Raw genomic sequence first — 26,589 nt, forward strand, 5'->3', positions numbered from 1 at the left:
CTACAAACTTTGTAATCCTTTATAAGAAAATACGAAACAAAATTGGGATTAGAGTGGTACCTTCTCAATGGAAATCCACACCAAAAGTTATGGATACCAAAAGCTTGCACGAGTTGATGTCTTCTCCTATACAATGCAAGATTAGTCTCTTAGAGTTGCTAAAATTTAGATCACACATATGGGGCCAAATGGGCAAAACTTGGAAAAAATGGAGTTGAATGTAATGCCAAGGGAAAACCCAAGAGGGGTCACGGACCCAGGCCAAGGGCCGGTTGCTAGTTGTGGACAGGGGATTCTAAGTGTGGATGGCCAAGGACCTATATTATGGGGGGTAGGGTGGAGAATCCTTCATGGCAGTTCCCTCAGTCTTCTACTGGTATCAAAGCGCAAGGGAGGGGGAAGCTATGGAGGAGGGAGAAAGATTTTGCATGGCTGCATGATCACTTGTTCTCTAGTCTCTCTCTCTCTCTCTCTCTCTCTCTCTCTCTCTCTCTCTCTCTCGCGTCATAGAGAGCAGGTCAAGAAATATTTGAGGGTCACACAGGAATTGTCCCCTGAGGAGGACTGTCGACATGATGAAACAGTGATGGTGAGAACCTTCCCTTGCTCACACAATGAGGCAAGGTTGCCCTGCACAGTTAACTTGAGTTTGCTCCAAAGAAGAGCGCCATGGAAAGCTTGACAATCTTTGTCTCTTCACCATGGCCATGCATGCAATGGAGCATTTCCGCTGCGAGTGGATTCTTCAACTTTGTGCTGCCACAACCAGAATCGCCATCGATACATGCGTTTATTTCATATTTTGAGCACAAGGGTTGCCCTAAATTGGGCACCCTCTCCAAACAAGGGTGGTAGCATACATGATCTGCAGCGGGGTTGGCAGGTTTAGCATTGATACCTTGGGAGATTCACCATATCATCGATGGCATACATAGCCTGAGTCGATAGATGCAGCAAGGGTTGTTGACTCTAGCCTAGTTTCAACATGCACAAATATTGACAAGGCAAGGCCTATTGAGAAGAGGTTTGCAAAGTAAGGAAGCAGGGTTTCTATGTTAGTCCTGGCTCACTAAGGACCACATAATTTAACAGGTGAGCAAGTTCAATTTAAAGTTTTAACTTGTTGAATCTTGCAAACAACTCCACAATGTTAGGATGTATTGGCATTGCACGAGTCATCAGCTCAGAATATCGATTCGTATGAGCAAGGTAAATCAATCATGTTTAGATTATGGAATATAATTCCATATGCGGCTACCTACGATGTCTATGGAGTATGAATCTGTAGGAAGTTTCCAACAAGCACGGCTTGTGTAGATAGAGAGGCTAGAATAGGGTCAGGAATGTTTTGATTTAATCATATGCTAATGTGATCTAGAGTTCATTTTGCAAAAATAATAGAGGAACTCAACAAAGATAGCACGGCTATATTTCTGTGCTTCTTGTTCAAGCTAGCCCATTGCAATCAAAGGCCTCCTCTTGTGTCAGAGTATGCAAGAGTCCACGAGTACTTGAACCACCACTACTCTCTAAAATTTTCTCGCTCAGTGCTGAAAGCTACCCACGTTGCTGTCAACAGTCTCTATATGCCCACCCATGCGCCACCACCCTTAATCTATTAAGCTCACCTACCTGCAACGTAAGCATCCGAAGCCTCTTGGCGTGTTCTTCAAATTGAGTTTTCACCAACGCAGGCTCCACTGGGTTCATCAACCACAACAACTTCACACACACACACACACACACATGACCCCTGCTCTGGCCAGCTCCAAACATCCTAGGCTCAACACCAGTGTCCATGCATTTCCTTCCACACCAATTTCCTTTTCTACGGCCTCCTCGGCACTTAGCGCTCTTCCAACAACTCTGTGTGATGCTCGCAGCTCTCTCGGTTGCTCGCCTTCACCCGACTCTAACATGGTGGCTCTTCCTCTGCTCACGTTCCCCATGTGGTGGTTTTACCTCGCGACATATGTGGCCCATGATGCAACTGCACGTTTTTTGAGGTTATTTTTTAGCTTTATTTCCTAAGAAGCTATTTTTTGAAAAGGCCTTAAGGCTCCATTTCCATCGCTCCTTAGCCAAGCAGAAAATGTCTGGAGCTGACAGATTTCTATTAAAGATGAAGAGGCATATGAACATGAAAACTTTATCAATGAAGGAAAATGCCATATGCATCATTACCACTGTCTACACACATCTATTTAATAGTACGACACGCAATATCAAAATTATGTCACGGGTACTATGTCTCTTTGTGCATGTTTAGACATTGCTGCACATAAAAGGTGGTAAGACCTACCCTAAAAATCTATGCATGGATGTATCCAAGTGTGAAACCAAGGATTTGTCATCCATAACTTTTGCTCAACCATTTCAATGTACATAGGTGCCTGTTTGAAATCCATACATAGTGATAACTTCTCTTCCTTTTGGCTGAGATTATCATGATTAGTTGCTTCTTCACATGCAAGGTCAATACATAAGGTCCGATGGTCTACTTATGGGGTCCATTGGCCAAGCGTAAAACTCTTTATGCGCATTACATGATGGCTTCGGAGAGTAGCATATAGTCAATCACACTATCCCCATTATTTTCTACATGTAAAGCCATAGGTTCCACTCCACAAAGATACACCATTGGAAATGAGCATACCCGTGCTATTACACATGTGTAAAAGTAACTTTCCATAGTGATGCGGCTCTTTCTTATCCATTGAAGTACGATCATACAAGTGGCTTCCTCCAACTTCCTTGAAATGTATGCAAATCAAATTGCTGAGTATCATGTTCCAATGTTTTTGTGAGAGCATTCATATCCCCAAGGCAATAACATCACATTCACCTTTAAAATAAGCAATGTCCTCCTCTAAATAACAAAATTGCCGATCTCTATCCATGCAAGCATAAAAGGGAGAATTCAGATGATGAACGTAGCAATTGGCTACAAAAAATGTGTGCTCTTTTTGGTGTCATAATTTTCAGCCATACATAACGTTTGTGCTTGTCATCTTTCACAATTGATACAAAATCTTCCATTCCTTACACCATACATACTACCCCTCTTTGCCCTCTTTGTTGCTTGAGATTCTTTGACCATATCAATGAATGTACGTTGTAATCCTCCAATCCATTAATCCTTTGTGTATCATGCTCCAAGTTTCAACAAGAAGTACAATATCGTCTTTGTTTGTTAGTTCATTAATGCCAACTCCCGTATTCCATGGGTATCCATTGCAATTCCAAAATGATACTTTCAATAGTAACTTAGCCTCATAGGTTGCGCATTCCTATTTGCTCGAGGGACTTGCCTCTTCCTTGGACACAATTTCTTCATGAGAGATCTCCTTGTTTTTTTGATTCCTCTATTTTGTTGCTTAATAGTGCAATCTTTACATACAAAATATTTTGTATCCCTCAAATAGATCCAACTATTATCAAGAAAATTTTTTAGTTTGGTCTGATCTGGAATGGTACATATAATTGGCCATTCTCCCAAGGGAGGAGCTCCTTGATTACCCACTCTATGTGCTCCGTAAACCATAACTCTTTACATGCCAAAGTGGATTTTGAATAAATATTCAATAACAATGGAAAGAGAATGAAGTGTCTCTAACTTCTTTTTGGGAATTCCATGAATACCAATGTTCTTGGAACGTCACTCCCGTTCCTTCAACTCCTCTACATCCACATTCTCAACATTCTTTGTTTGGGCCATAGCTTGCATGAGGGAAGAATTAGGAACCACATTGCTACCACATTCATCAGCCAAATACTTGTTTGTGCATACATTTTTCATGTTGCATATATCATGGCATATGATGTCAAATTTATCCTCTTTCAATACATGGTCATGCTCTACCTTGCTCATGTGCTCCTTTAGAGAATTCAAGTCCAGATGAGAGCGTTTACATTCCTTGAATTCCTCTTCAAGTTACATCAAACATGTTGTTTCCATCTCAACTGTCCTCTTGAGATTGTCAGTCTCAACCACAAGAACCCTTAGTATGCCATTCTTCATTGCAGGTGCCCGTAAGTCTTCACCTTGTTTGTTTATGTCTCTTGCAATGATACCAAGTATGCCATGATCATGGGTTTTGATGTCGTTGGTTGAGTGGTTATGTTGCTATATCCACACTTAGGAGATTTTGAATCATTCTCTAGAACCCTTGTAAGTGCGAAAGACATTGTATGTAAAATAAGAGATTGGAGTCAACTTCCCCGAACTTGTTCGCTTCAGAAATGCTATTGTATAAATGCCTTTCATAACTCTGAAAATTGTTGTCTTTACATCAGTTCATAGAGGGAAACATGATCTTTGATTGAGGCTATATATCACCCAAATAGGAGCTCAAATGAAGAAAATATGATCAAAAGTGTGAACTGTTGTCTTAGAGAGAGAGAGAGAGAGAGAGAGAGAGAGAGAGAGAGAGAGAGAGAGAGAGAGAGAGAGAGAGAGAGAGGGGGGGGGGGGGGGGGGGGAGAGATAGAGATAGGTAAAGAGAGGGAGAGATAGAAAGAGGGGGCGATAGAGAGGAAAGAGGAGAGAGATATGGATAGAAAGAGGGGGGGAGATAAGGAAAGAGAAAGAGGGAGACAAAGAGGGGGAGAGATAGAGAGGAAAGTAGTAGAGAGCTAAGGAAAGAGAAAGAGGGAGACAAAGAGATAGAAAGAGTTAGAGAGGTACAAAAGAGGGAAACAAAAAGAGAGATAGAAAGATGTGTAGAGAGAGAGGAAAGAGGGGGAGAGCGAGAGTGAAAAGAGGGAGAGAGATAGGGAAAGAGAAAGAGAAAGAGAGAGATAGAAAGAGCTAGAGATAGAGAGGAAAGAGGGAGAGAGATAAGGAAAGAGGGGGGAAGATAGAGAGGTAGAAAGAGGGGGCAATATTGGCACTACTAGCCCCTACTTAGGTCTTATATGTGTATGCATGTAGATACATATCTATGTGAGTGAGTGCGCATGTATGTATCTATGCAAGTGTGTATATACATGTATATAAGCACTAAGTTTTCTTGTATCTATGTATCCACATGAGTGTGTGTATATATGATAGAGATTGCATGTATACATCCAATATACCTCTCTTTGTAGACTAGGTGTACGATAAGGTGAAAAAGTAGAGGTATGTGAATTATTTCATGTTAAGCTATAGATAGGGACTGCAGCGGCCAACCAAGTTGGAGCCAATTTGCAAATCTAGACAGGAGCTATCGTGGTGGCAACATGGCATATGCAGAGTGAGAATAGGCAATGCAAGAAAAGAGCGAGCAAGGTACAATGGGCTTATCCCATAGTCAATAGCGTGAAGTTGGCATGGCCACCTTTCACGGTCTGCTTGGCCAGCAAACGACGTTTCCCTCCCACACCAATTGACACTCTGCCTGGCTCGCCACCCCTTTGTCACCTCGCTAAAAAACCCCCCCAAAACACTTTTTTTATTATTGTTTAAGAAAACCCTCCTTAAGTTCCCATTCACACCCCCCTTGACTCCAGTGCGACTCTTGCTTGCTCCACCTCCTCATGGCGACAACTCAGATGCAGTTTCATTTACTTTTTTGCTATGGTCTTTAAAGGTTTCTATCCCACACAATCTCTTAAAAGATTGACTTTAACATCGTAGAGCATTTTATTGAGATCTCAAAAAATCAACATGGCAATAGCCGAGGTCTACCTCTGCTCTAGCGACCATGCCCACACACATACACACACTCGTAATTCTCTCATGCACATTGTCTTGTGCACCACCTCATACACAAGCAACTTCACGGCCGCCTTCTTAGGGATCATTCCCCTCTCTTGCTCATATTGACAACTCCCTATATACATGATGGCACTTCATGCGAGCTCTCGCCAAACCAAATATGCACGTGGGCATACCAAAAATAAATTCTAAGTAATTTTATCACCCAAAACACATCTTTGAGATTCCATTTCCTTGGTCTTCAACCTCCATGTAGCCATAATGGCATGCTCTTAACATTTGTTTTCTTGGCTTGTCACCAGGTGTTCGTCCCCTCTGTATTCCTCCAAAACAGGTCCAATTGGCTAATCAAGTGCAAGTATCATCGGCAAATAGCAGATAAAATCATAAAGTTATTCATTTTTAGTGCAACATTCTCATGCATCAGCCCTCCCCAAGGCTAAAAAATAACTCCAACAATGGCATCCTATGGGGAAAACTAGCCTGCTAGTGTGAACCTAGAATATCTAGTTAGACCAGTCCCTTATCCATTGGGCTTTTCTTTCTCTTTTCATTTAAATTTTACCCTTTTCTATTAGTTTCTCTCTTCCCTTTATCTTGCCATAACCCCCTTGGATGGGAAACGAACTCACTTTTTGGCACATGCGCTATCCTATGTGGTATAGGCAAAGTGTTATCTCTAAAAGAAGGCGACTCTTTAGCTGCAAAACTCCAAAAGGACCAGCTAATGTTGGGGTAAGGAATGGTGGAATAGGAACCACAAGAGCACATGCCGTAGAAATTGGATAAGTGACTCACTTGTATCTCACAGTTTCAAAGGTACGTTTGGATTGGGTTGCTAGTGTGGTGGTTGTAAAGGCCTCCCCCATGACCTTAGCTCATGCATATTCATCCTCAAGTGTCTTTGAATCTGACAACCTCACGTGGAGTTGAATATCCCTCAAAGTATCCTTAAGAAAACATTCCAATACAACCTTTTCATCAAACTTATTAGGCAAAATTTGGACTCACAAAGGGGCCCTTTAAGGAGTTTGACTTTACCTCTCTCTACCAAAACGGGCGCATGGATAAATTTTTGCAAACAAACTCCAAAGTTGGCGGAGGTTTGACAGTTAGAATGTCCTCTTCAAGCTCTATCTACTGATATATAGCACGCCATGAGATTCCTTATATTTTAGAAGATTCTTTTTTTGATTCACCTATGATGTGACAACTCTGTCGAAATCTAGGTGAATCAAAAAAAGAATATTCTAAAATATGAGGAATCTCATGGCGTGCTATATATCAGTAGATAGAGCTTGAAGAGGACATTCTAACTGTCAAACCTCCGTCAACTTTGGAGTTTGTTTGCAAATTTTTTTCCATGCGCCCGTTTTGATAGAGAGAGGTAAAGTCAAACTCCTTAAAGGGCCCCTTTGTGAGTCCAAATTTTGCCTAATGTGACATTAGGGGTCATAATGCTTCCTTTTGAATTCTTGAAAATGACTAATATACTCTCAACAATTGATTCACCCTCCCCTTGGAAGAAGTCTAATAGGTTCCCAAAGGCTAAATTAGAAAAGGAGAAAATCTATCAACAAAAGCTCAACCTATTCTATCCCATGTTTGCATCAAATGTGGAGAATGTTGCAGCATACTAAGATACCATTGCATAGCTACACCAGTCAAAAAGGCAGGAAAGAATAGAGAGAGAGAGAGAGAGAGAGAGAGATAGATAGATAGATAGATAGTTCTATTATCGTCCTGGGAGGTCAAATATGACCTATGGGACCAAATGAACATGTCACGTGGTGTGAGTGGAGTTCATAAGTGACTCTCGATGCTCAAAAATGGCTGAAATGAGCGTCGCAATAGAGAGTCCACATCGTGGTTGGGAGAGGAAGGTATGTAAGGAGAGCTCATGGCTGAATATATGGGGAAAAGAGGACCTAATGTGGTCAAAAGCTGAGCACTCAAGTAGTGTGTGGTACTCACTCTCTCGCACTTGACGAGGGCATAAGGTGCAAAGTCGATGACACTCCTCGCCAGTGCCCCAACGTCCTGTCTCGCAGCGTAGAGAATGGGAGCTAAGACGAATGGAGGCAATGGTGCGGATCGCACTCAACGGGATGGGCTCAAGGATGTAGGAATGGGTTCGGTTACCTCGTTCCGAGAAGAAGAGAGATTTGTAGTTTGGGGCAACGTGTGTGGTGTAATGGCTGAAGCGAGAACCTCCGGATTTCTCCCAAGCCATGATACATTGGCGTTGTAAGAAGGCCTCATTAACTTGGGAGTCGATCGACGCATCCTTGACCAAGTGACATGCATCCCATCTTCCAAACCATTTCGTGATATCAAGCATCCACCCCGAACTTAGTATTTTGCTCTTGCATGTCTTTTGAACCTTTTGACTTGCTTCATATGCGATTCTAGGAAGTCGATGCAAAGGGCTACGTTGTGTCTTACGCATGTACTCCACAACCCTTTCCATGCCCAAGACCTCAATGGGAAGCGATCCGGACTCAAGAAGTAAGAGCATGTAGGGTGTTTGTGTCTTGACTTGGAGAAAGTTGGTGAGAAAACGCTTTTGGACATTCTCAAACTCTTTCCAAGTAGACTTCCCGATGCTTCCACCCCACACCTCCACTCCATAAAGAAGCACCGGTGTCACCAATGTGTCAAAGAGGTACTTTTTGAGAGCCCAACACTTGATCTCTCCTGCATTGCACATGTTCTCAAATGCATAATAAGCCCTCTTTCCGGCTTCCAAGCGACGCATTGCACAATCCTTCCATTTATGATTGGATGGAACCTCAAGGCCAAGGTACTTGAAGTGATCTACCACTTCAAGTTTCTCATTGTTGTATACAATGCATGGATTTTCGTCATTGAGGGTCTTTACAAGCATAACCTTGGTTTTGGATCCATTCACGATCAGCCCGCTATGTAGGCAAAAGCGTTCCAAGACACTCATAAGCTTTTGTGCATCTTCTAAGGTATGTGCCAAGAGCACTACATCATCGGCATAAAGCAAAAGCATGATCACCGCATTTCCAATCTTAACCTCTTCTATGCCTTCTTGCTGCATAAAATCAAGAACCATGTATTCCAATTCATCAATGAGTAGCCCAAAGAGGGTTGGGGAAAGTGGGCATCCTTGTTTGACACCAATAGTGCTTGCAAAAAATTCTGAAATTCCATCTCCCATACGTAATTGACATATCACTTTTTGGTAGATGCGAAAGACTGCATGCATAAATTCTCTCGGCACTTGAAGGCTTTGCATACGTCTCCAAAGATTTCCTCGCGGTACCATGTCAAAAGCTTTCTTGAAATCCACAAAGCAACAATACAACTTTTTTCCTTTCAATCGAGACGCTTCCATAAGAACTCGAAGAGTGACAAGGTGATCAATAGTGCTATGATGCTTTCGAAAACCTGCTTGGCCAAGCGCACGTTTGCCATTCTTTTCAGCCCATTCACTTATCTTCATCTCCATGATACATCCAAATAACTTTGCCATCAAAGAACCAACCATTATAGTGCGATAGTTGTTCACATTGTTTACATCTCCTCCTTTGTGCAAAGGTTTGATCCAATTTGCACTCCAATCATGAGGCATGCCATACTGAAGTGCAAGGTTAAACATATCGCATATCCAATATCGTGTTTTCTTGCTTGTCCATTTAATCATTTCAGCCTTGACAAGCAGAGAGAGAGAGAGAGAGAGAGAGAGAGAGAGAGAGAGAGAGAGAGAGAGAGAGAGAGAGAGAGAGAGATTGAATATTGTGTTTAATTCAATAGAAAGGCAAGAAGAGCACGAGATTTTGTGTGAAATTAATGTGTAATTATAGTTATTGAAGTTGTTTTTACAAAAGCCTAGCAAAACTTGTCTTTGTCTTCATGCACGCTTTGCATCTTTAGAGCTCCAAGAATTGGCATTGAGAGCCCAAGCTTTTGGCTTGCACCCTATAGGGCAGTGAATTGATTTGGCTTACACCCTATAGGGAAACACACTTGTCATATCCAGTAGCACCAAACTGTGGCTCTCTCTCTCACAATAAAGCCTCGTCTCTCTCTCTCTCTCTCTCTCTCTCTCTCTCTCTAAGAATCTACTCCAAGGCAGCATCTCTCTCTTTCTCGCCCCCACTTAGAGAGAATCTCTCTCTAACTCTTCTTCACCTATGGGGAGCCCCCCTAGAGTGGGTTAAATACAAGCTTTTCTACTTGTATTTTATTTAAATCTCCTTCCTCTTGAGGACGTGCAATATATAATTCTCTCTCACACAAAATTCTCAACAAAGCGGGTTCTTCTCCCTCTCGCAATCTCTCTCAACTACCTGCAAGTGAGGACACTCCCTTCTTCTTGATTCTCAAGGGCCATTGTGGGACGCATGTCTAACCTCACCATCCTATCTTATTGCAATATTAGCGAGAACCACAATTAATTTGTCAAACCATGGGACAAAGACGACTCGACTATTGCATAGAGGCTACAAGAGGTTGTCAATCTCTTGGAAAACAACTTACAACTCGCATCTAACTCAGGCTACATTCAAGTGACTGAAATCAACAAAAGCCAATCACTCATCGGCAAACAAATCACATCCGTTACAGCATCAAATGACATCCAACCGTAAGGAAACTTCTAGGAAAAGTTTATAAAATCTAAGCACACATGCTTATGGTCTCAAACCCCACTTTAAGTCAAGTTCCAAAATCACAATTATTAACAGCCAGTGAATATTTGACCTAGTCGTTTTCGACCCAAAATGCATTTAAATGCTTAAAAATGATGCCCCAATACCCCGCCTATGCTTAGTTTTTGATTTGAACATGTAAATTTCTAGTTATGATGAAATTAGGCTGCAGGTCGGTGACGCCAAAAGCTACGAAATACTGTGAACTGCTTACGTCAATGCGTAGAGTCTTACCTGCGATTACAATGCAACAAATGCAATCGCAATGTGACAATTGGAGAGGGAGTAGGAAGCGCGAGAAGGAGAGAAGTGAGCATCGTTAGCTCACGCTCTGTATTTCTTATCCAAAAACTTATAAAAACTTACAAAAATTGGCTTTTATGCCTTAGCCAAGGTTTTTGGGTGGTCAAAACTAATAATCTGGAGTTCTACCAAAACTAAGAAATGAATGGCTGATACAACCTAGAAGTTTGTAGCCTCGGCTCATTAATTACAACGTTTATCCGAGAAAATAGGAGTTACATATTCTCGATTTATCAAAATAATAAATGTTTTACAAAGAGAACTCCCAAAAATGGTGTCCGTGTTAGCTTGCTGCTAACATTCCCCCCTCCTTGCCTGTGTCGTCCCTTGACACAGCTTTATGGGCTGAATTAGTCTTTGGATTGACGACTTGTGAGGCGGTCTTTAAGTGCATTCAATGCCTTCTGGTATCTGATTCTTCTCTCTTTGTCGGGCACTTGCAGAAATTGCATTGTCACTTTATTCTTTAGCTCCACCGTTGTGTAGCCTACAAACCTGGATGTAAGGTTGCTGATCACCAGCGCAAATATCTTCGTTCGCCATGTGAAGAATCCACTATAGAAAGCTTCTTCAAAGGCCAACATATTGTTCGATGGCAAGAACATACATCTGGCATAGAAGCCGTAAAGGACTTCTTCCGAAGGTTGCCCACTTAGATCGTAGAATAAGCCTTTGTTACCTTCCAAAAATGATATCCATGGGGCTCCTATTGTCTCAAGCTCATTAAAAACTTGGATGCATGTGAGAAACATTCTGCAGATTTTATATAACATGGCACATGAGAGATCCGGTAGACTCTTGACCATGTATTCCTCTGTCACTTGTCCTCTCTCTGGAGCTGGCAGTTTGGGGTAGTTAAGCCAAGTTGGCCTCTTCTTTGTCAATGCTTGATGAGCTTGCCATGTCCTTACTTTGGGTATAGGACAAAATGTGGGATCTCTTTGAAGGTTTGTAGGTGCTCTTGTGAGCAGAATCAGGTATCTCGGATTCTTGTTCAACCAGCTTAACCTCCACTTTGGGTGGTGTTTATCTGCGCCATCTTCTTGCATATCTTTGTACAACCTCTCTTTCACCTGTAGTAATTCCACTTTAATGAGAGGGTATGGCAGGGATTGTTGATGCCATTGCGCATTGATTTGATTGGGAGTGAGTTGAGTGACGTTGACAGAGTGTAGAACTCTCAACTCCCAATCCATTGCGGCTTTCCACTGGTCATCCACCTCTAGGGTGATCTTCTCCTTCAGTGGTCTTCTTCACCTTTTGGACCATTGGCACTCTGTTTGCATTTGTGATGTTGATCTAAAAATCCTCATCACTACTCGGCTCTACAACGGACTGTGTCTCAAACTCAGCAAATGAGACCGAGGGTATGTCTATCTGTGGCGGCTCTGAAGTGCCTACCTCTTCCTGCGTGTCTGGTTTTCCATCTCTGAGGAGTTGGTTAACTCGCTTGAGCTGTACTATTTCCTTTAGGAGCTCCTCTTCTCTCTAAACCCGCATCAGTGCCGGATCCTTGCGCTGTGATTGTTCCATCTTTAATTCCAACTCAAGATCTTTGTTCTTCTTTTCAAGTGCCTTGTATACTTCGTCAGTCCCTTTGATCGAGACCACGGCTTGATTTTCTCTTATTTGCCGTAAGAAAATTGCCTAATCATTGATTCATTGTTCACAGTATTGCAGAGAAGCATTGGCAACATCTAATTGCACCTGAATTTTTTGAGCTGACAAAGATGTTGTAAGAAGTTCATTCGTAACTTCTGTCCTTTTGCTTTGCAGGCGTCAGATAATTTGGTGAGCAAATCACCTAATTCCTCCATTTCTTTATGCTGCCTACACCTAATTCCTCCATTTCTTTATGCTGCCTATCCCTAGCTAGCTGGTGCTATTCAGCTTCTGCCTTCATCTCCTGCACTTGCCTCTGAAGATCGATGATGATAATCATCCTGTCTTCTAACTCTCCTTGGAGAGCGTCTATCACCATCTCAAGTTCTTTGGCCTTTGTGCTGCGGTTTAGTGCTGCTGAATGGAATCTCTCCGTCATTTCTTGCATCTGCCGTGCATATTCATTGACTTGTACTATTACCTCGTCGTTTGACTGCCACTCCTCTTGTCTTTCCAGATGAGATGTGCCTGCAGCCTCATGTGTGTCTTTCTGCTGCGTTGTAGCTGCTGGTTCCTCTTGTGTGGAGGTAGAGGGTCTGTCTTCTTCTATGTCATCTTGATGCTTTGATGCCTCGACAGTTTCTGGCTGAGTGGAAGTAGAGGGTGATGGCTCAGACCTTGTTTTCTCTTTTGGTGCCGGCTTTTCTTCCTTCTCTGGCTCCGGTTCTTTCTCTTGCGCGGTGGTAGCCTCTTTTTCTGACTCTGCTTCTTGATCTTTCTCTTTCTCTTGCTGGTCCGCCTCTTCTGCAGATTTTGTTTCTTTGTTGGATTCAGATTCATTGATTTTCTTTGGCTCCACTTCTATATTGGTGTCTTTTCCCTCAGGTGATGGTGGTGGGCTTGGCATGGGATGTTCCTGTTGTTTAGTAGGCGGTGAGGTTGGTCTAGGAGATCCGTAGCTTCGTTCTTGAGCTTCTGCTCTAGCCGTCTCCTCGGCTTGTCTTTGTTCTTCCGCCTCCTTGCCTTTCTTAGAAGCTTCTTCTGCCTCCTTCAGCTTTAGAGCTTTAGCTTCTTGGTACATTCTTTCCAATGTTTTTATCGGAGCTTCGGCCTCTTTTCTTGTGTGATGCTTTGTTCTAGGGCCTTTAAGTCCAACATGCACCCATTTCTTTGGGTCCTTCCCTTGTGCTTGTCTTTTGCGCTGGTAGGCATGTTTCTCTCTTTCAAAGCTTGCTTGATTTTGTGAGGGCGCTTCTTGGTGTTCGGCCGTAACTTTTCTTTTCATTTCTTCTGTACAAGCTCTCTTTTCCTCGTTGTCAGAGCTCTCACTCCTGTGCCTTTCCGTCGAGCTATCAGCTGACTCTTCATCGGATTTATATGATCTTTTTCCTGATCTTGTAGCTCTTGGAGAGGATTGTGCTGCCAATATCCATGTGTTTTGATCAGGAATAGGCGGTAGGTTGTCGGCCATGCCAATGGCATGATATGCTATCCTCGTCAAGACCTTTGGTGCACCAAGTAAGTGATTTTGCCTTCTTTCTTGGTGCCTTCAAAGTGGTCCGGACATACTGCACGTGGTCCATTGGTTGCCTTGTTGTCGACTTAAGAACTTGAGTGAATTTGGTGGGCACGACGTGATTTGGCTTAGTGTACCTTGGTGGCCTTTTTGCCAGAAAATGGAAGTGCTGGTTGTACAAATGGACTGGCTCTTCCACTTGTTTGTGAATCAAAATCGGCGAAGGTAGCCGCGGCTGTCTCTTTGGCAAAGGTTCTAGCTGTTTTCCTGTCCCTTGCTCGCATGGTCATTCCTTCTGTGGGCAGTTTGAGTGCCTCTACCACTATCTCTTTAGTGATCACTACTTCGACCTAGTTCCCTTGGGTGTCAGATATCTGTGTGGTTCCATGTTCTTTAATTGTGGATAGAAGCTCGTAAGCTTTCTGAAAATCTACTCCGCAAGGCTCTTGTTCATAGAAATCCTTGAGTCCCAGCCTGCGGTTAGCTTATTAGGTTTCTGGCTTGGCGGCTACATCATAGACTTCCTTGGGCAGGAGTTGCAACTCCACTTGATGCCCCTCTTCACTCTTGAATCTGTCGGTGAAGACAGTAGTGTGATGCTCTTCTAGCTCATCTCTGGAGAGGTATGATGCCTTGGCGGTTTTGACTGATTCTAGATCCAACTGATATGCGGGTAGTTCTTGTAGCTTTTCCTTTTGGTTGAGCTTCTTTTTGGCCCTCTCCGCTGCTTGCATGGCTCTTGTTCAGTGAATAGAGTGCAAAGTTAGCAGATTTGTCAGAATTTTCTCTGAAATGTCCTTTAGGTTGAAATGCTGACAATTTGGTCCAATTTGCTTCAAATCAATTTTTGAACAAGTAAAGATGCATAAAAACATGCAAGGAACAAAACTGTAAAGTCAAAACAAATATTTCAACCAAAGTAAATAATCACGATTATTCACAACTGAGGAAATTTTTTAACTTTTTGCAAACTTGGCTTCATAGGCTTGAAGTATATACCAAATACATGCTCTGAGTGAAATATGGGCTCATTTGGATACATAGAGTGAAAATGGTACCAGATTTTGGCTTTAGGCTCCAAATTGGTTCAAACTTGGCTAGTGGGCTTAACACATCATGTACTTTGGATGTATGATGGCAAAATATCAAAACTCCCCAATTTTGATCAGAAAGTAAATAATTGCGATTATTAACTTTTCTTCCAAAATTGACATTTTTTGGTACAAAATGGTTTTAGGCATTGTATAGACTATACATGAGATATAAAGTGATTTGGATCAAGAAATGTGGTCCATAACCCAAAAATTGGTTTGCAAAGACTTCTTTGCATTTTTTGACAATTTTCCAAGTAATGGGTGGTCATTTTGGCTCATACTTGATTTTTGGCATGTAATAGGTGTGTACACATGATAGGTGAGGTGAAGTGACAATTTCCAAGGAAAAATGATGCAAAAGTAAATAATTGCGATTATTTACGACAATGACAATTTCTTTGCAAAACTCACAAATTTTGACCTAGACATATTCCATACACCTAATACAAGTCCTAAATTGAATTTGATTAAGTTTGGTCATGCCGGAATCACTTTATGCTTTGTCAAATTGAAATCACCGTTTTTTGTGACTACACTGCCTGTTGGGTTGGTCGGTCAACTTTGAGGCTTTGGATTTGTCTGCAACATAGTCGTGAAGCAACTTGTCCAATTCTGGCTCATTTGGAGTCAGTTTGACCCCGTATGTCGAATTTGACGCTTTGTAACTTTCGAGCCGTTTATTGATTTTTGAGGGCTTTGCTTGATGGATTTCACCAAACCCATCATATACATTGTATATGGACCTCATAAGCAAGCCATTTGTGGAGTCAGGTCGAAATTCTGACATTTACCAAAAACCTAACTTTTCTACTAGGGACCCCCTCGATCCCTGCCGAATGGTCATGCGATGTTAGAGAAAGGTTCTATTATGTTAGGGCATGCTATGGTTCAAATCCCATCTAATTTGGTCAAGCTGGCAGGCCACTATGGTCAGTTTTAGGTCATAGGTCTTCGTGCACTGCTTGATTTCTAGGGATTTAGACTAGCTACCGGCCGTACAAAATGGATCATTGACGAGTAAAGAACTTACCCCGCATGTGTTGTGTGAGACGACGCTGAAAATGGTCAACTGTGGGCTCCGAAAAAGTCGCGCGAAAGAGGCCGAAATCTCTCTCTGCCAAGGCTCCAAGTGAAAATGAGGTGGTTTTAGCTTACCTTGGATATCTATACTCGGACTTCCCGAACCAAATTTCCCCAGATTCCCCCGTTAGTCCTACTAGGCCGTGAAACCTATGTTAGACTCAAAAATTTCCCTGATCGGATTCTTGTAGCTCATTCTGCGAGAATTTTGGAAAAGTAGGCCTCGCCGCCTAATTTAGGCTTTTCGCTTCCATCTTCTGATTTCATTGTAAATTTTTGTGCTTGTCTGTCTCGTCTTTTTGATCACCATCGTGTCTTCCGTTTTTTCATCTGAGCTTCCTTGCTATTTATTGTTAATTTTTGACCTGTTTATTTGAATAAATAAAAGAGAATAGCAAAATGCTCTAAAACAGTAAAGTAAAAATCCAATAATTAAGAAAATCCATTGAAAAACACAGCTTTATTGCTTTTTGTTGGATTTTTCTATTTTAAAGCCTCATTATCAATAAAAATGATAAAAAATACCCAAAAAAGGACTATTTTTGATGATTTTTTGATAGTATATACACTATTTACACTGATTGGGAAGATATTATCAGTGAATTTTCCCTTGATGATGAGTGATAAGGGCATTATTAGATAATTTTGCAAAAAATCACATGTTAACATCAAAATTTTTCCTCCCTCTTCAAACATTGCCGTGAATTGCTTAATGCTTAGTACTTAGTGCCCTTCCATCCCTCCTAGATGGCGTACTTCGGGACGACTGTGTGTATGGGTTGAACAATTGTGTCTATGAATAGCCGTGCTTGACTCTACCATGCTATGAAGATCAATGCATTTCAAATCAATATGCTGTGCAAGAGCTGGGTCTTGAGTCATTGACTCAAGGGTTTCCGATGATGTCGAGGTTTGCTGTTGATGTCTTCCAAAAAGCAATTCTTGTAGCTTGTGTGCTCTCTGTTTGATTGTACCATCAGGATGCTTCAACACACTGATTGTTTGAGATGTTGGTGGCACTTTTGACGGTTGTCGAGCTTTTTCTCGCCATTGATAGCTTGGTCTGCTTGGTGCGGCATGGTGTGGTGGAGTCTTTTGAGACACCATTGCTTGATTGGTTTTACGGTTTGTGGAGAAGATAAGTGCTCCTTTGTCTTCCAAACCATTTCCATGTTAGGTTTCGTGCTCGGAGATGCTCGTCTTTGTGTTTTAACCCTTGGAACCTTCTTTTGTTTTGTCGGTGAAGTTTTAGGCACCCAGATCTGAATCGGTTTATCCTTAAGCTGTGCTTTTGGTACCCAAATTTGCCTGACTCCTTGCATGCTACTTGTAGCATTTGATTGTCGAGGGGATGGAAACGATTGACTGCTTCGTGGTTTGGTCTGCTGATTGCTTCTTTTCCATTCCTCCTTGCTTGGTGCAATTGGAACAATGACTTGCCCTCCTTTAGGTGATAGCTTGAGCTGATTTGTATCCCAATCTGGTACTTCTTTGTATGTTCGTATCCAGGGAATTCCAAGAATCATCATTTCATTCATGTGTTCATCTGGTAAGCATACAAACTGATGAGGAAATGAACATCCATGTACTATCACGTTCAAGTTGACTACTCCAAATGTTGGGGTTGGGTTCTTGTTGCATCCTTTGATTGTCGCTATTACTACCATCAATGCTTGACTTGTTGCCTTCTTGTATGTGGAATAACTGACTGCATTTACTCTAGTTCCTCGGTTGACCAAAGCATTGGTGCTATGCTTGTTGAGCTCTACTTTGTTGTGCAGGTCCATTCCATCTAACCAGTCATCATCTATTGAAACTGCGTCCTTAGGTAATTCCCATTGTCAATCATCTATTTCCAGAGTGTTGATGGGAATCGGTATTTGTTGATTCTTGAGAGCAGCTTTTTGCATGAGTACCCGAAGCCGAGATTTCTCTTGGGCTTCATCAATAACCTGCTATCGTTTGATCTTCCTTTGTTTGGCTGCATCCATTCTTTCTAGCAATTCATTGGTTAGTGGAAAATTATTATTTTTTAAACGACATCCACTAATCCAATTAGCCATTGGTTCACCATCTAAGGTGGACAACTTTACTGCTCCACTTGGAGACACATCTTCAATGATAAACAATTCATTTTCTTTTTTCTTAAACTTGAGAATGTGTTTCTTAAGGGAATAAACTAAAACTAAGTCCCCTTTCTTGAAGATTTTTGTGATTAAGTGGGAATCAAAAAACTGTTTTTGTTTTCGCTTTTGTGCATAGATATGAGCTACAGCAATTAGCCTTTGCTCATCTAGCTTCTCCAAATCTTCAAGTCTTTTCGATAATTCATGTCTAGTCCACTCAAGATTCTGTGCTACCCTTAATGTTGTCAATAGAAATTCTATTGGAAGTATGGCATCAAGACCATAAACAAGGTTAAAAGGTATAGCATTTAAACCTGTTTTGAATGAAACTCGATAAGCCCATAGAGCAGCATGGAGATTCATTTCCCAGTCTGTCCTTCATGAACTAACCACTTTAGTCAGCACCAAGCTAAGAATTTTATTCGTATGCTCAGCTTGTCCGTTTGCTTGTGGGTGATAGGGAGCTGATTTGTTATGGATGACCATAAACTCATTAAGCAAATACTCGATTACCTCATTAAAAAAATGAGTTCCTCGATTACTGACGATCTCTATTGGCAATCCATATCTCGTGAATACATAATCATATAAGAATGCAACACTGGTTCTGGCATCATTTTTTTGAGTTGCTTTAGCTTCGACCCACTTGGTCAAATAGTCTGTAGCTACAATGATATAGTGAGCTTGGGTTCTATAAGCAGGTGGCTGTATCGGTTCAACAAAATGTATAACCCATTTTGCGAAAGCTCTAACCTCCATCATTGGTCTTAAGGGCATGCTATCTACTCGTGTTGGCATTTTTGCTTGTTGACAAGCATCACATCTTCGAACATATTCTTTGGCATCTGCAAAAAGTGTTGGCCACCATATGCCTGCCATCAAGATTGCTCTTGCGATGGTCTCACTAGAAAGGTGTGACCTCCAGCTAATCCAGCATGTGCTTGTTCTATAATCAAAATATACTCGTTTTCATTTGCACAGAGATGCAAATGTTGATCTTTACCTCCGATACAATTGGTTCCCAATAAGAGCATAGTCTCTTGCTTCAGTTTCAATTGCTCTTTGACGGCGTTTACTCATATCCTCACGAAATGTTCGGCTCGTAACCAGATAATTACTCCACTTAGGAACAAGTGACATTTGAAACAATGTTACATGAGGTATGGGTGTTTGTTTTGGACATTGAGGGAAATCCTTTACAAAAGATCTAACATCTCTACTCATAGTAGGCCAAAATACTCCAAGTCTCAAGATTCATTGCATAGTTTGGTCTTTTGCAAAGTGAAGTCCTACTATGGTAACATGTGCTTGACTCAGGTAGTGTTCTTTTTCTTCAAGATTAATGCATAAGAGCAATATCCCATCCCGATTTCTTTTGTATAGTCTACCAGCTAGTAACTGATACATAGCCGATTGCTCAATCAATCTGACCGTGATAGGAAGTGGTATTTGTGAATCCACTTGAGCTATTGTTATCAATGACACAATGTTTTCTAACCATCTAGGTATCATTTCCATGGAGAACAAATAGGCATCTGGTAGATCATCGTCTACCCCTTTAGGTGATTCCCCTGAAACAATCCTTGACAAATGATCTGCTTGTTGATGTGTAGTGCCTATTTTTACAACCACAATGAAATCAAATTCTGAAAGAATGATAAACCATTTCACTATTCTCCCTGTGCTGCATGGCTTGTTGACCAAATACAACAAAGCTTGGTGGTCCACAAAGAACACAAACTTGTAGGCTAATAGGTAATGTCTATACTTTTTAACGGCATAAATCATTCCTAATCCTTACCTTTCGGTTGTGGTGTAATTCTTTTCCACCATGTTCAATTGTCGGCTAGCATTAGAATTAGGAAAGTCAAATTTTCCATCTCCTGATGGAGCTAATATACAACCTATAGTAAAATTGGAAGCATCTACATGTACGTGGAATACCTTATTCCAATCTGGTGCTTTCATTATTGAGCTGAGGTGACAGCTTGCTTAAGCTTCATGAAGGATTCTTCACATGCCTCGGTCCATTCAAATTGCGTAATCAAGCTATACATGGGTTTTGCAATTATAGCGTACATGGAGATGAACCGTCGGTAATATCCACAATACCCCATGAAAGCTTGAACCCCCTTTACTGTTGTTGGTCTAGGAAAATTAGCAATGACATGAATCTTCTCAATATCATTAGCTATGCCATTTTTAGACACTATATGTCTAAGAATTTTTCCTTGTCTTCCCATGAATGTGGACTTTTCAGGATTTAAGAAAATCCTATAAAGTCTACATTTTTCGAATACCTTTTTGAGGTGTTCAACCGGATTAATGAATCTACGCATAGATCATCCATATATACTTCTTTCCTAAGATATTCTTTAAAAGCATGGCTCATCAACCCTTGAAACGTGGCTGGAGCATTAGTTAACCCAAACGGCATAACCCGATAGGCAAATATACCCCATTTTGTTGCAAAAGCAGTTTTATGCTGATCTTTTGGGTCAACTAAAAGTTGATTGTATTCCGAAAAGCCGTCTAAGAAGCTGTAAGCTTCTTTTCTTGCAACTCGTTGTAAGACATGCTCAGTTATTGGAAGAGGAAAGTTGTCTATAATGGTAGCTGCATTCACCTTTTTGAGATTAACACACACTCGTACTTTTCCAGTCTTCTTGGGTACTACCACAATTAGAGACACCCAATCTGTGTATTCAATTTCGTAAATGAATTCGGCTTCCTTTAATTTTTCAATCTCTTCTTTTATCTTCCTAGCAAATGTTTCATTATATGTGTATGGTCTCTATCTACTTGGTTTTGCTTTCTATCATGGGTATGGTATGTTGACAGATTTCTGGATCAACACCCTTGAGATCCTTGTAAGACCAAGCGAAGATATCTCAGTATTCCTTTAACAAGCTCAAAAAAAGCTTTTCTTCTTCTTCTTCTGTTAGGTCATTCGCAATGTAAGTAGGTCAAGGCTCTTCTCCTAGTTCAGCCGAGTCTATCTTTTTAGCGTTTTCAGGCCCTTCGTAAGACTCGCCCTGTTTTTGTAGTTCCCTAACAGGTTGTTCAACTATGATTTTCTGATCTTGGAGAGTATACTTTTTGTAATGGGATGGAACATGCATTACATCCTTACCATCTTCTTCCGTGGTTTCCATTTTAGTTGTGTATATCTCCTTTAGAGCTTTTTTCAACTCTTGATATTTCTTTTTTGGCTCGACTCTGGTCATGAGTGGTTTCTTATCCTGTGGTTTTGCTTGAGTGCCCTTGTTTTTCTCAATGTCTAAGACATTTTTGATTTTTTTTGTTTGAAGGATATCTGCCAGTTATTTTGTCCTTGACACAATCATTAGCATCTATCTGCATCAAGAATTGTGTTTTACTGGAGACTGATGGCATAGGTCGTGTTTTCACAATTCTGGTGTCTCTTTTTTGTCTATACCATTCTTGTCTTTTTGATTTCTGGTTTGGAAAGTCAAAAAACTTTTCCTCCCCTCCTTTTAAAAGTAGCTTAGCTCTCGTATGCTCTTTTTCTGACCCCGAATCTTCTGAGGTAGCTGAGTGTACATCTAACTCCTCAGTTGCACCACAATAGAGGTATGAAAAGACTTGTTGAGCTTTCATTAAGTCCTTGGGTTCCTCATCTTTGTTTTCAATGTTGAGGATTGAAATCATTTGGATGGGAATTATGTCATAGCCATCCTCATTGCAAAATTGAGTAGGCATAGATGTATTCATACATACATCCATTGCCGCTAAAATTTGAGTCCACTCGAATGGTTCAAAGAAATGCTCTGGAAAGGGTTCAGGTACATAGGCTTCATCTGCGCAATCCATTTCTAGGATACATCCTTCTCGTCTTAAGATTCCGTTTTTTGAAGCTCCATACATCCAAATAGGAGTGTCGTTGTTTAACCAAGATGTGAGTTTAGTTTCAGCCGAAGAGACTGAATCAAACTCTTGGATGGGTGTTTTCAAGACATCTCTATAAGTGTGATCTTTTAGATTTATTCTTGTTATAGATCCCACTTGCTTCAAGTACAGATAATTGTTTCCCCAATCCTGGATATGCTGTACCTGGCGCATGAAAGGCCTTCCCAATATGATTTCATAGTTGAGTTTTTTCCCAAAGTCTACTATGGCAAAAGTGTGTTGATATTCAATTCCACAGGAATTGACTATCACTTTTTCAAGAAGCCCTAATGGTCTCTCAATGTGTCCGTTAGCCAATTGAAATTTCATTCGAGTTTTTCTAATGGCTGGTTGTCCCCAGGATTTCCATACTGCTTTAGTGGCTATGGGTATGCAAGATCCACAATCCACTATTGCCATGGTTTCAATGTCATTATATTTCACTGGGAGGGTGGTGTTTCCTTCTTCCACTTCATAATATTCTCCGACTTTGTTCATGGGAACTGATCGAATCTCTTTGTTTTCCAATTCATTTTTCAAATTTCCCAAATTCTTTGAGATTAACCCCATTATCCCCACCTTCTCTAGGTTTTTTGTAAATCATTCCATAAGTATGGTATGAGTTTTAACAGTTCTCCCAAGGTAATAGTGCATTGGATGGGTGTAGACATGATTGAATGAACGTTATCTACTTCTAGGGTCTGTTCAGCTCTTTTTACTTGAGTGGTCTTGCACATGATGGATTCATCTTCGTTATCTCCCAAGTAAGAAGGTAATGTTTTTAATGTCAATGGTTTCGACATTCCTGAAGCTTTCGATCCGCAATCCGCATACAAGGATTGTAAATCCATGTTCATATTAGAAGGTAGGTTATCCAACCAGACTTCCTCTATAGGAGCTGACTTCAGAGTTAGGCTCCCATCATTAATCTTTCTCACTTTTTCCCATAAGTGTCCTGGCGAGTCTTCCTCCACGAATGGAATTCCGTCTAAGGCATCTTCACTGTTAGGCACTATAAGCTCTGGTTCGTTTGTTTCAAGGTGGGGTTCTGCCACCACATCGGATTTTGCTTTCGTTTTGTTTACCACAAGCTCTTTAGGTTTTGCAATACTTTCAAGCTTGGGTTTTTGTTTTTCTAGCATTTCTTGCGTGATTCTTACCAAATTTTGATAAGCTTCCAGCTTAGCTGCTTCCATGTCTGGAGATGGATAGTTGTTTCTTTTTTTTTTTCATGTTTTGGCTCGCTTTAAGTCCTACTTGGTAGGCTTCCAAGGCGGCATTAATAGGCTCAAAAATTTTATCAACCAAAATGGATCCTCCAGATTTCGCTATTGTTTCTTTGAATTCTCTTCCAGTTTCTTTCAACTTTTCCTAGAATAGCTTCTTTGCTTTCTCCTCGATTTCTACCCGTTTTGTTTTCTCATTTCATATATTTTGCTTCTGATCCTTTTGATTCTTTGAGAAGAAACTTTTGTAATGAGGAGTTGTGTTTCTTTTTCTTTTCCTAGGCTCTAGTGATTATCTTGATTGGAACAATCGGTTCACTCTCTGATGAGATACTAGGTATCACTTGGACTACGTTTACTAGCGTTTTACCCTTGTTCAAAGGATTTTTTGGAAAATATTTCGGAAAGAGTCCTCCCTTTTTGCAACATTGTATGCAATAGGCTTCAATCGGTTTGAGGTTTTTGTCAGGCTCTGGACATTCATTTTTCCAATGATCATCAGCACCACAGTTATGACAGTTTCCTGTTCTTGGCTTCATCATGGGTCTTGCCATGGGAGGTCTGACACCTTGATTAGCTACATAATACATTGGTACGAGCTTTGGTGGAGCGTAAGTCAATGTTTCTTCCATTGATGGTGGATGTGGATTATACGAATCTCCTTCGACCATTACTGTAGATGGACTAGGCTCTCTGCATAGGGTGTAACAGGCACTAATTCTTGTTCCTCTATGACTCCTTCAGAGTGCATGTACTTTATAGGCACTGCATTATGTCCTGGCTACGGAGGTTGTTGTCCCAACACAGGTTGAGGTCTTTCCATACCCATTGGTGGTATTTGAATTTGGGCCATATTAGGCTGATATTTGTACATGCGTTGTCATTGTGGCTGCATGGGCACATACTGAACATTCCCATCATACTTTGGTCTGAAGTAGCAATCGTGGGTCTCATGGTTGGTCCATTTACCCTCAATTGCACACCATTTTTGTGGCCTAATTGGTTGTCCCTATGCAGGTATCCCTTGTCCTGGTCCCCTCATAGGTTCTTTTTGCATGTTGTTCATCATGTCGTTCATACTTTTTAGCATATCTTCTATGGCTGAGAGTGGTGCTGCAGCAATCGTTCGCACTTGTGTTGGTTTAGTGGATGCTGTTTTCTCGCTTTGGTTATCCTTAGGGACATCTTCTTTGTTGAAAATTTCGCAATTGTCTCCTGGGTCAGTAGCATCCGACACACACGCTTCTAGGGTTGTATGCTTTTTACTATAGAGTATAGCATGAAGTTCTTTGTTTAGCAATTCCTCCGGACACAAAGATACAAGTTGTTCTTCTGCAGGTATCTCCAGTTTTGGGCATCTGGCAATGTATTGTTTCATTTGAGTTGCACAATCCCTAACAGACTCACCATGTTTCCGTTGAAAGCTGTAAATTTGAGCTACCTTATTATGTTTGATCCCTGTTTTGGAACAAGCAGCTACAAATCCTTGAGCTAATGTGTTCAAGTCCATGATTGACCTTGGTGGAATGTTTTGGAACCATGTCAATGCTTTTTCTTCTATTGTCATTCCAAACCCCTCGAATTGAGTATGGAAATCGAACATATGCTTTGCTCTTAGCACTTGCTTAAAGCTTGCTAAGTGGTCGTATGGATCCCCTGGTCCACTGTATTTTTTGACCCATTTCTGAAAATCAGCTAGTTTGACGCGTGTGTTTGATTCAAATCCCGGTCTTCTTGCAGTTGGTCCCGTTCCAAGTCCTTCAAACCAATCTGTTGGAAATAGTGACTCATGTAGCGCAGGACTGGCCTTAGTGCCACCTGGTTTTCTACGTGATGAGGTGGTTTCTAGTTTCTTCACATTACTCTTAGATGATCTCTCACGGTATTCATCTCTTGGAATTGTTTCTGGTCCTTGTTCTAATATCCATTCCTGTATGGAATACCCTTGGTATTTGGTTTGTTCTACCTCTTCAGAAGTGATCATAACAAAGTTGTTGTTATAACAATCCCTAAACAGGTAGGTTGGTAGGTCCGTTGATCCCTTATCTTTGATCTTGAAGATATAGATGATCTTCATGGCCGTTAGTTGTCCTGGTTTGGCATGAGAAGTCCACAAAAGATCTTTTATGTTTCTATCTTCCCAACAATAGACTCCGATCCTAGGATTATCCGTACTAAGCGGTTTCAAAGGCTTCAAGTCTACTTGATCATATCCCTCGAATTCTAAAGTTGGTGGTCCTTATTTTGCTGACATATCTGGGTACTCCTAACCCCCATTTTTCTATCATGTCAGGGTTTTTGACTTGTAAATACTGAGTTCCATTTCGATCCATGTACATTTTTCCTTGTTTGTTTGTCCTAATCTCTTCTTCAAACTCAATACCATGGTCATCAATGCGAATAGCATACTTCTCATTAGGGTCCAAGTAAACCTGGGATCCATGACGATTAGTCTTATAAAAAGATAGTATATGCTTAAAGCAAACTGTCGTTCCGGTTTTCGAGTGAGTCGAGTAAGAAGACAATTCGGATGTAGAATCTGAAAAAGTGTTTGAGACTTCTTCAGGAATTGTGTGCAAGGAAGTTTCTTGATTCACGCTTTCTTCGATGGATACTCTACTGGAGGTTTCTCCGATTCTGCCCCGATTTCCTAGTACACAACCAGATCTAAGGTTCATATAGACTTATGAAGCTCTGGATAGAGTACTCACCTTGGATTGACTTGTTGTCAATTTCTACTTGATTCAATTGCAACTTTCTGTCAAGCCACTAATTCCTCGTCTGCAACCTGATTCTTGTACAAATTTGATTGAGTTAGCTATTCTTCTATAAAGACAGTAGAGCTCTTGAGAACTATCGTGATTGGTCTCTGTGTATCACTTCAAATCGAGTTATGGGAGTCAAAATTTGACTTTCAGATTCGACTTTAGCAGAAATTCAAAGGTTGGATCTGCAACTTGTAAAGTGAGTGTACCTGTACCAATTTTGATCCGATTGAACCCAAAATTGCCCTATGGCTTTATATTATGTTGGTCTAACACTGTATAAGCTCAAAAGTCAAAATTGATATCGATGGATAGCAGAAGTAAATAATCGTGATTATTTACTTTTGTCAATGTTTTGCACTCTTTTGATTGGTTTGGTAAGTATACAAATTGTTAAAGTCTTTGGACAAGTTTCAACAAGTTTGGACAAATTTTGATCAAGTTTATCAACTGTTTTGTGTCCGTAGTCTCTGATTTCGAGAGTCTGGCTTAAGTCTCACTTTTGGGGTCCAAATTTCACCAAAATTGATTTGTGAGGTCTATTTGATACGCTTGACCTTGTGGTATACTCAAATTTGCAAAATCATC

At 41.0% G+C, this 26,589-nt stretch overlaps 1 protein-coding gene across 2 annotated transcripts in view; it reads left to right on the plus strand.

The window, feature by feature from the left end:
• The first annotated feature begins 1,701 nt into the window (after nucleotides 1-1,701).
• The window catches only part of LOC147422807 (uncharacterized), a 78,022-nt gene continuing 53,134 nt past the window's right edge, over nucleotides 1,702-26,589 (plus strand). For both annotated transcript variants that reach the window (XR_015186802.1, XM_086503202.1), the window contains exon 1: nucleotides 1,702-2,006. Coding sequence is in view for 1 of the 2 variants with exons in the window: in XM_086503202.1 (XP_086359328.1) it covers nucleotides 1,747-2,006 (260 nt within the window). In the remaining variant the exon portion in view is untranslated. The remainder of the gene's footprint in view (nucleotides 2,007-26,589) is intronic.

This window comes from Adiantum capillus-veneris, chromosome 27, assembly GCF_014529385.1.
Source record: "Adiantum capillus-veneris isolate H3 chromosome 27, ASM1452938v2, whole genome shotgun sequence".
In the NCBI taxonomy this organism is placed as follows: Eukaryota; Viridiplantae; Streptophyta; class Polypodiopsida; order Polypodiales; family Pteridaceae; genus Adiantum; species Adiantum capillus-veneris.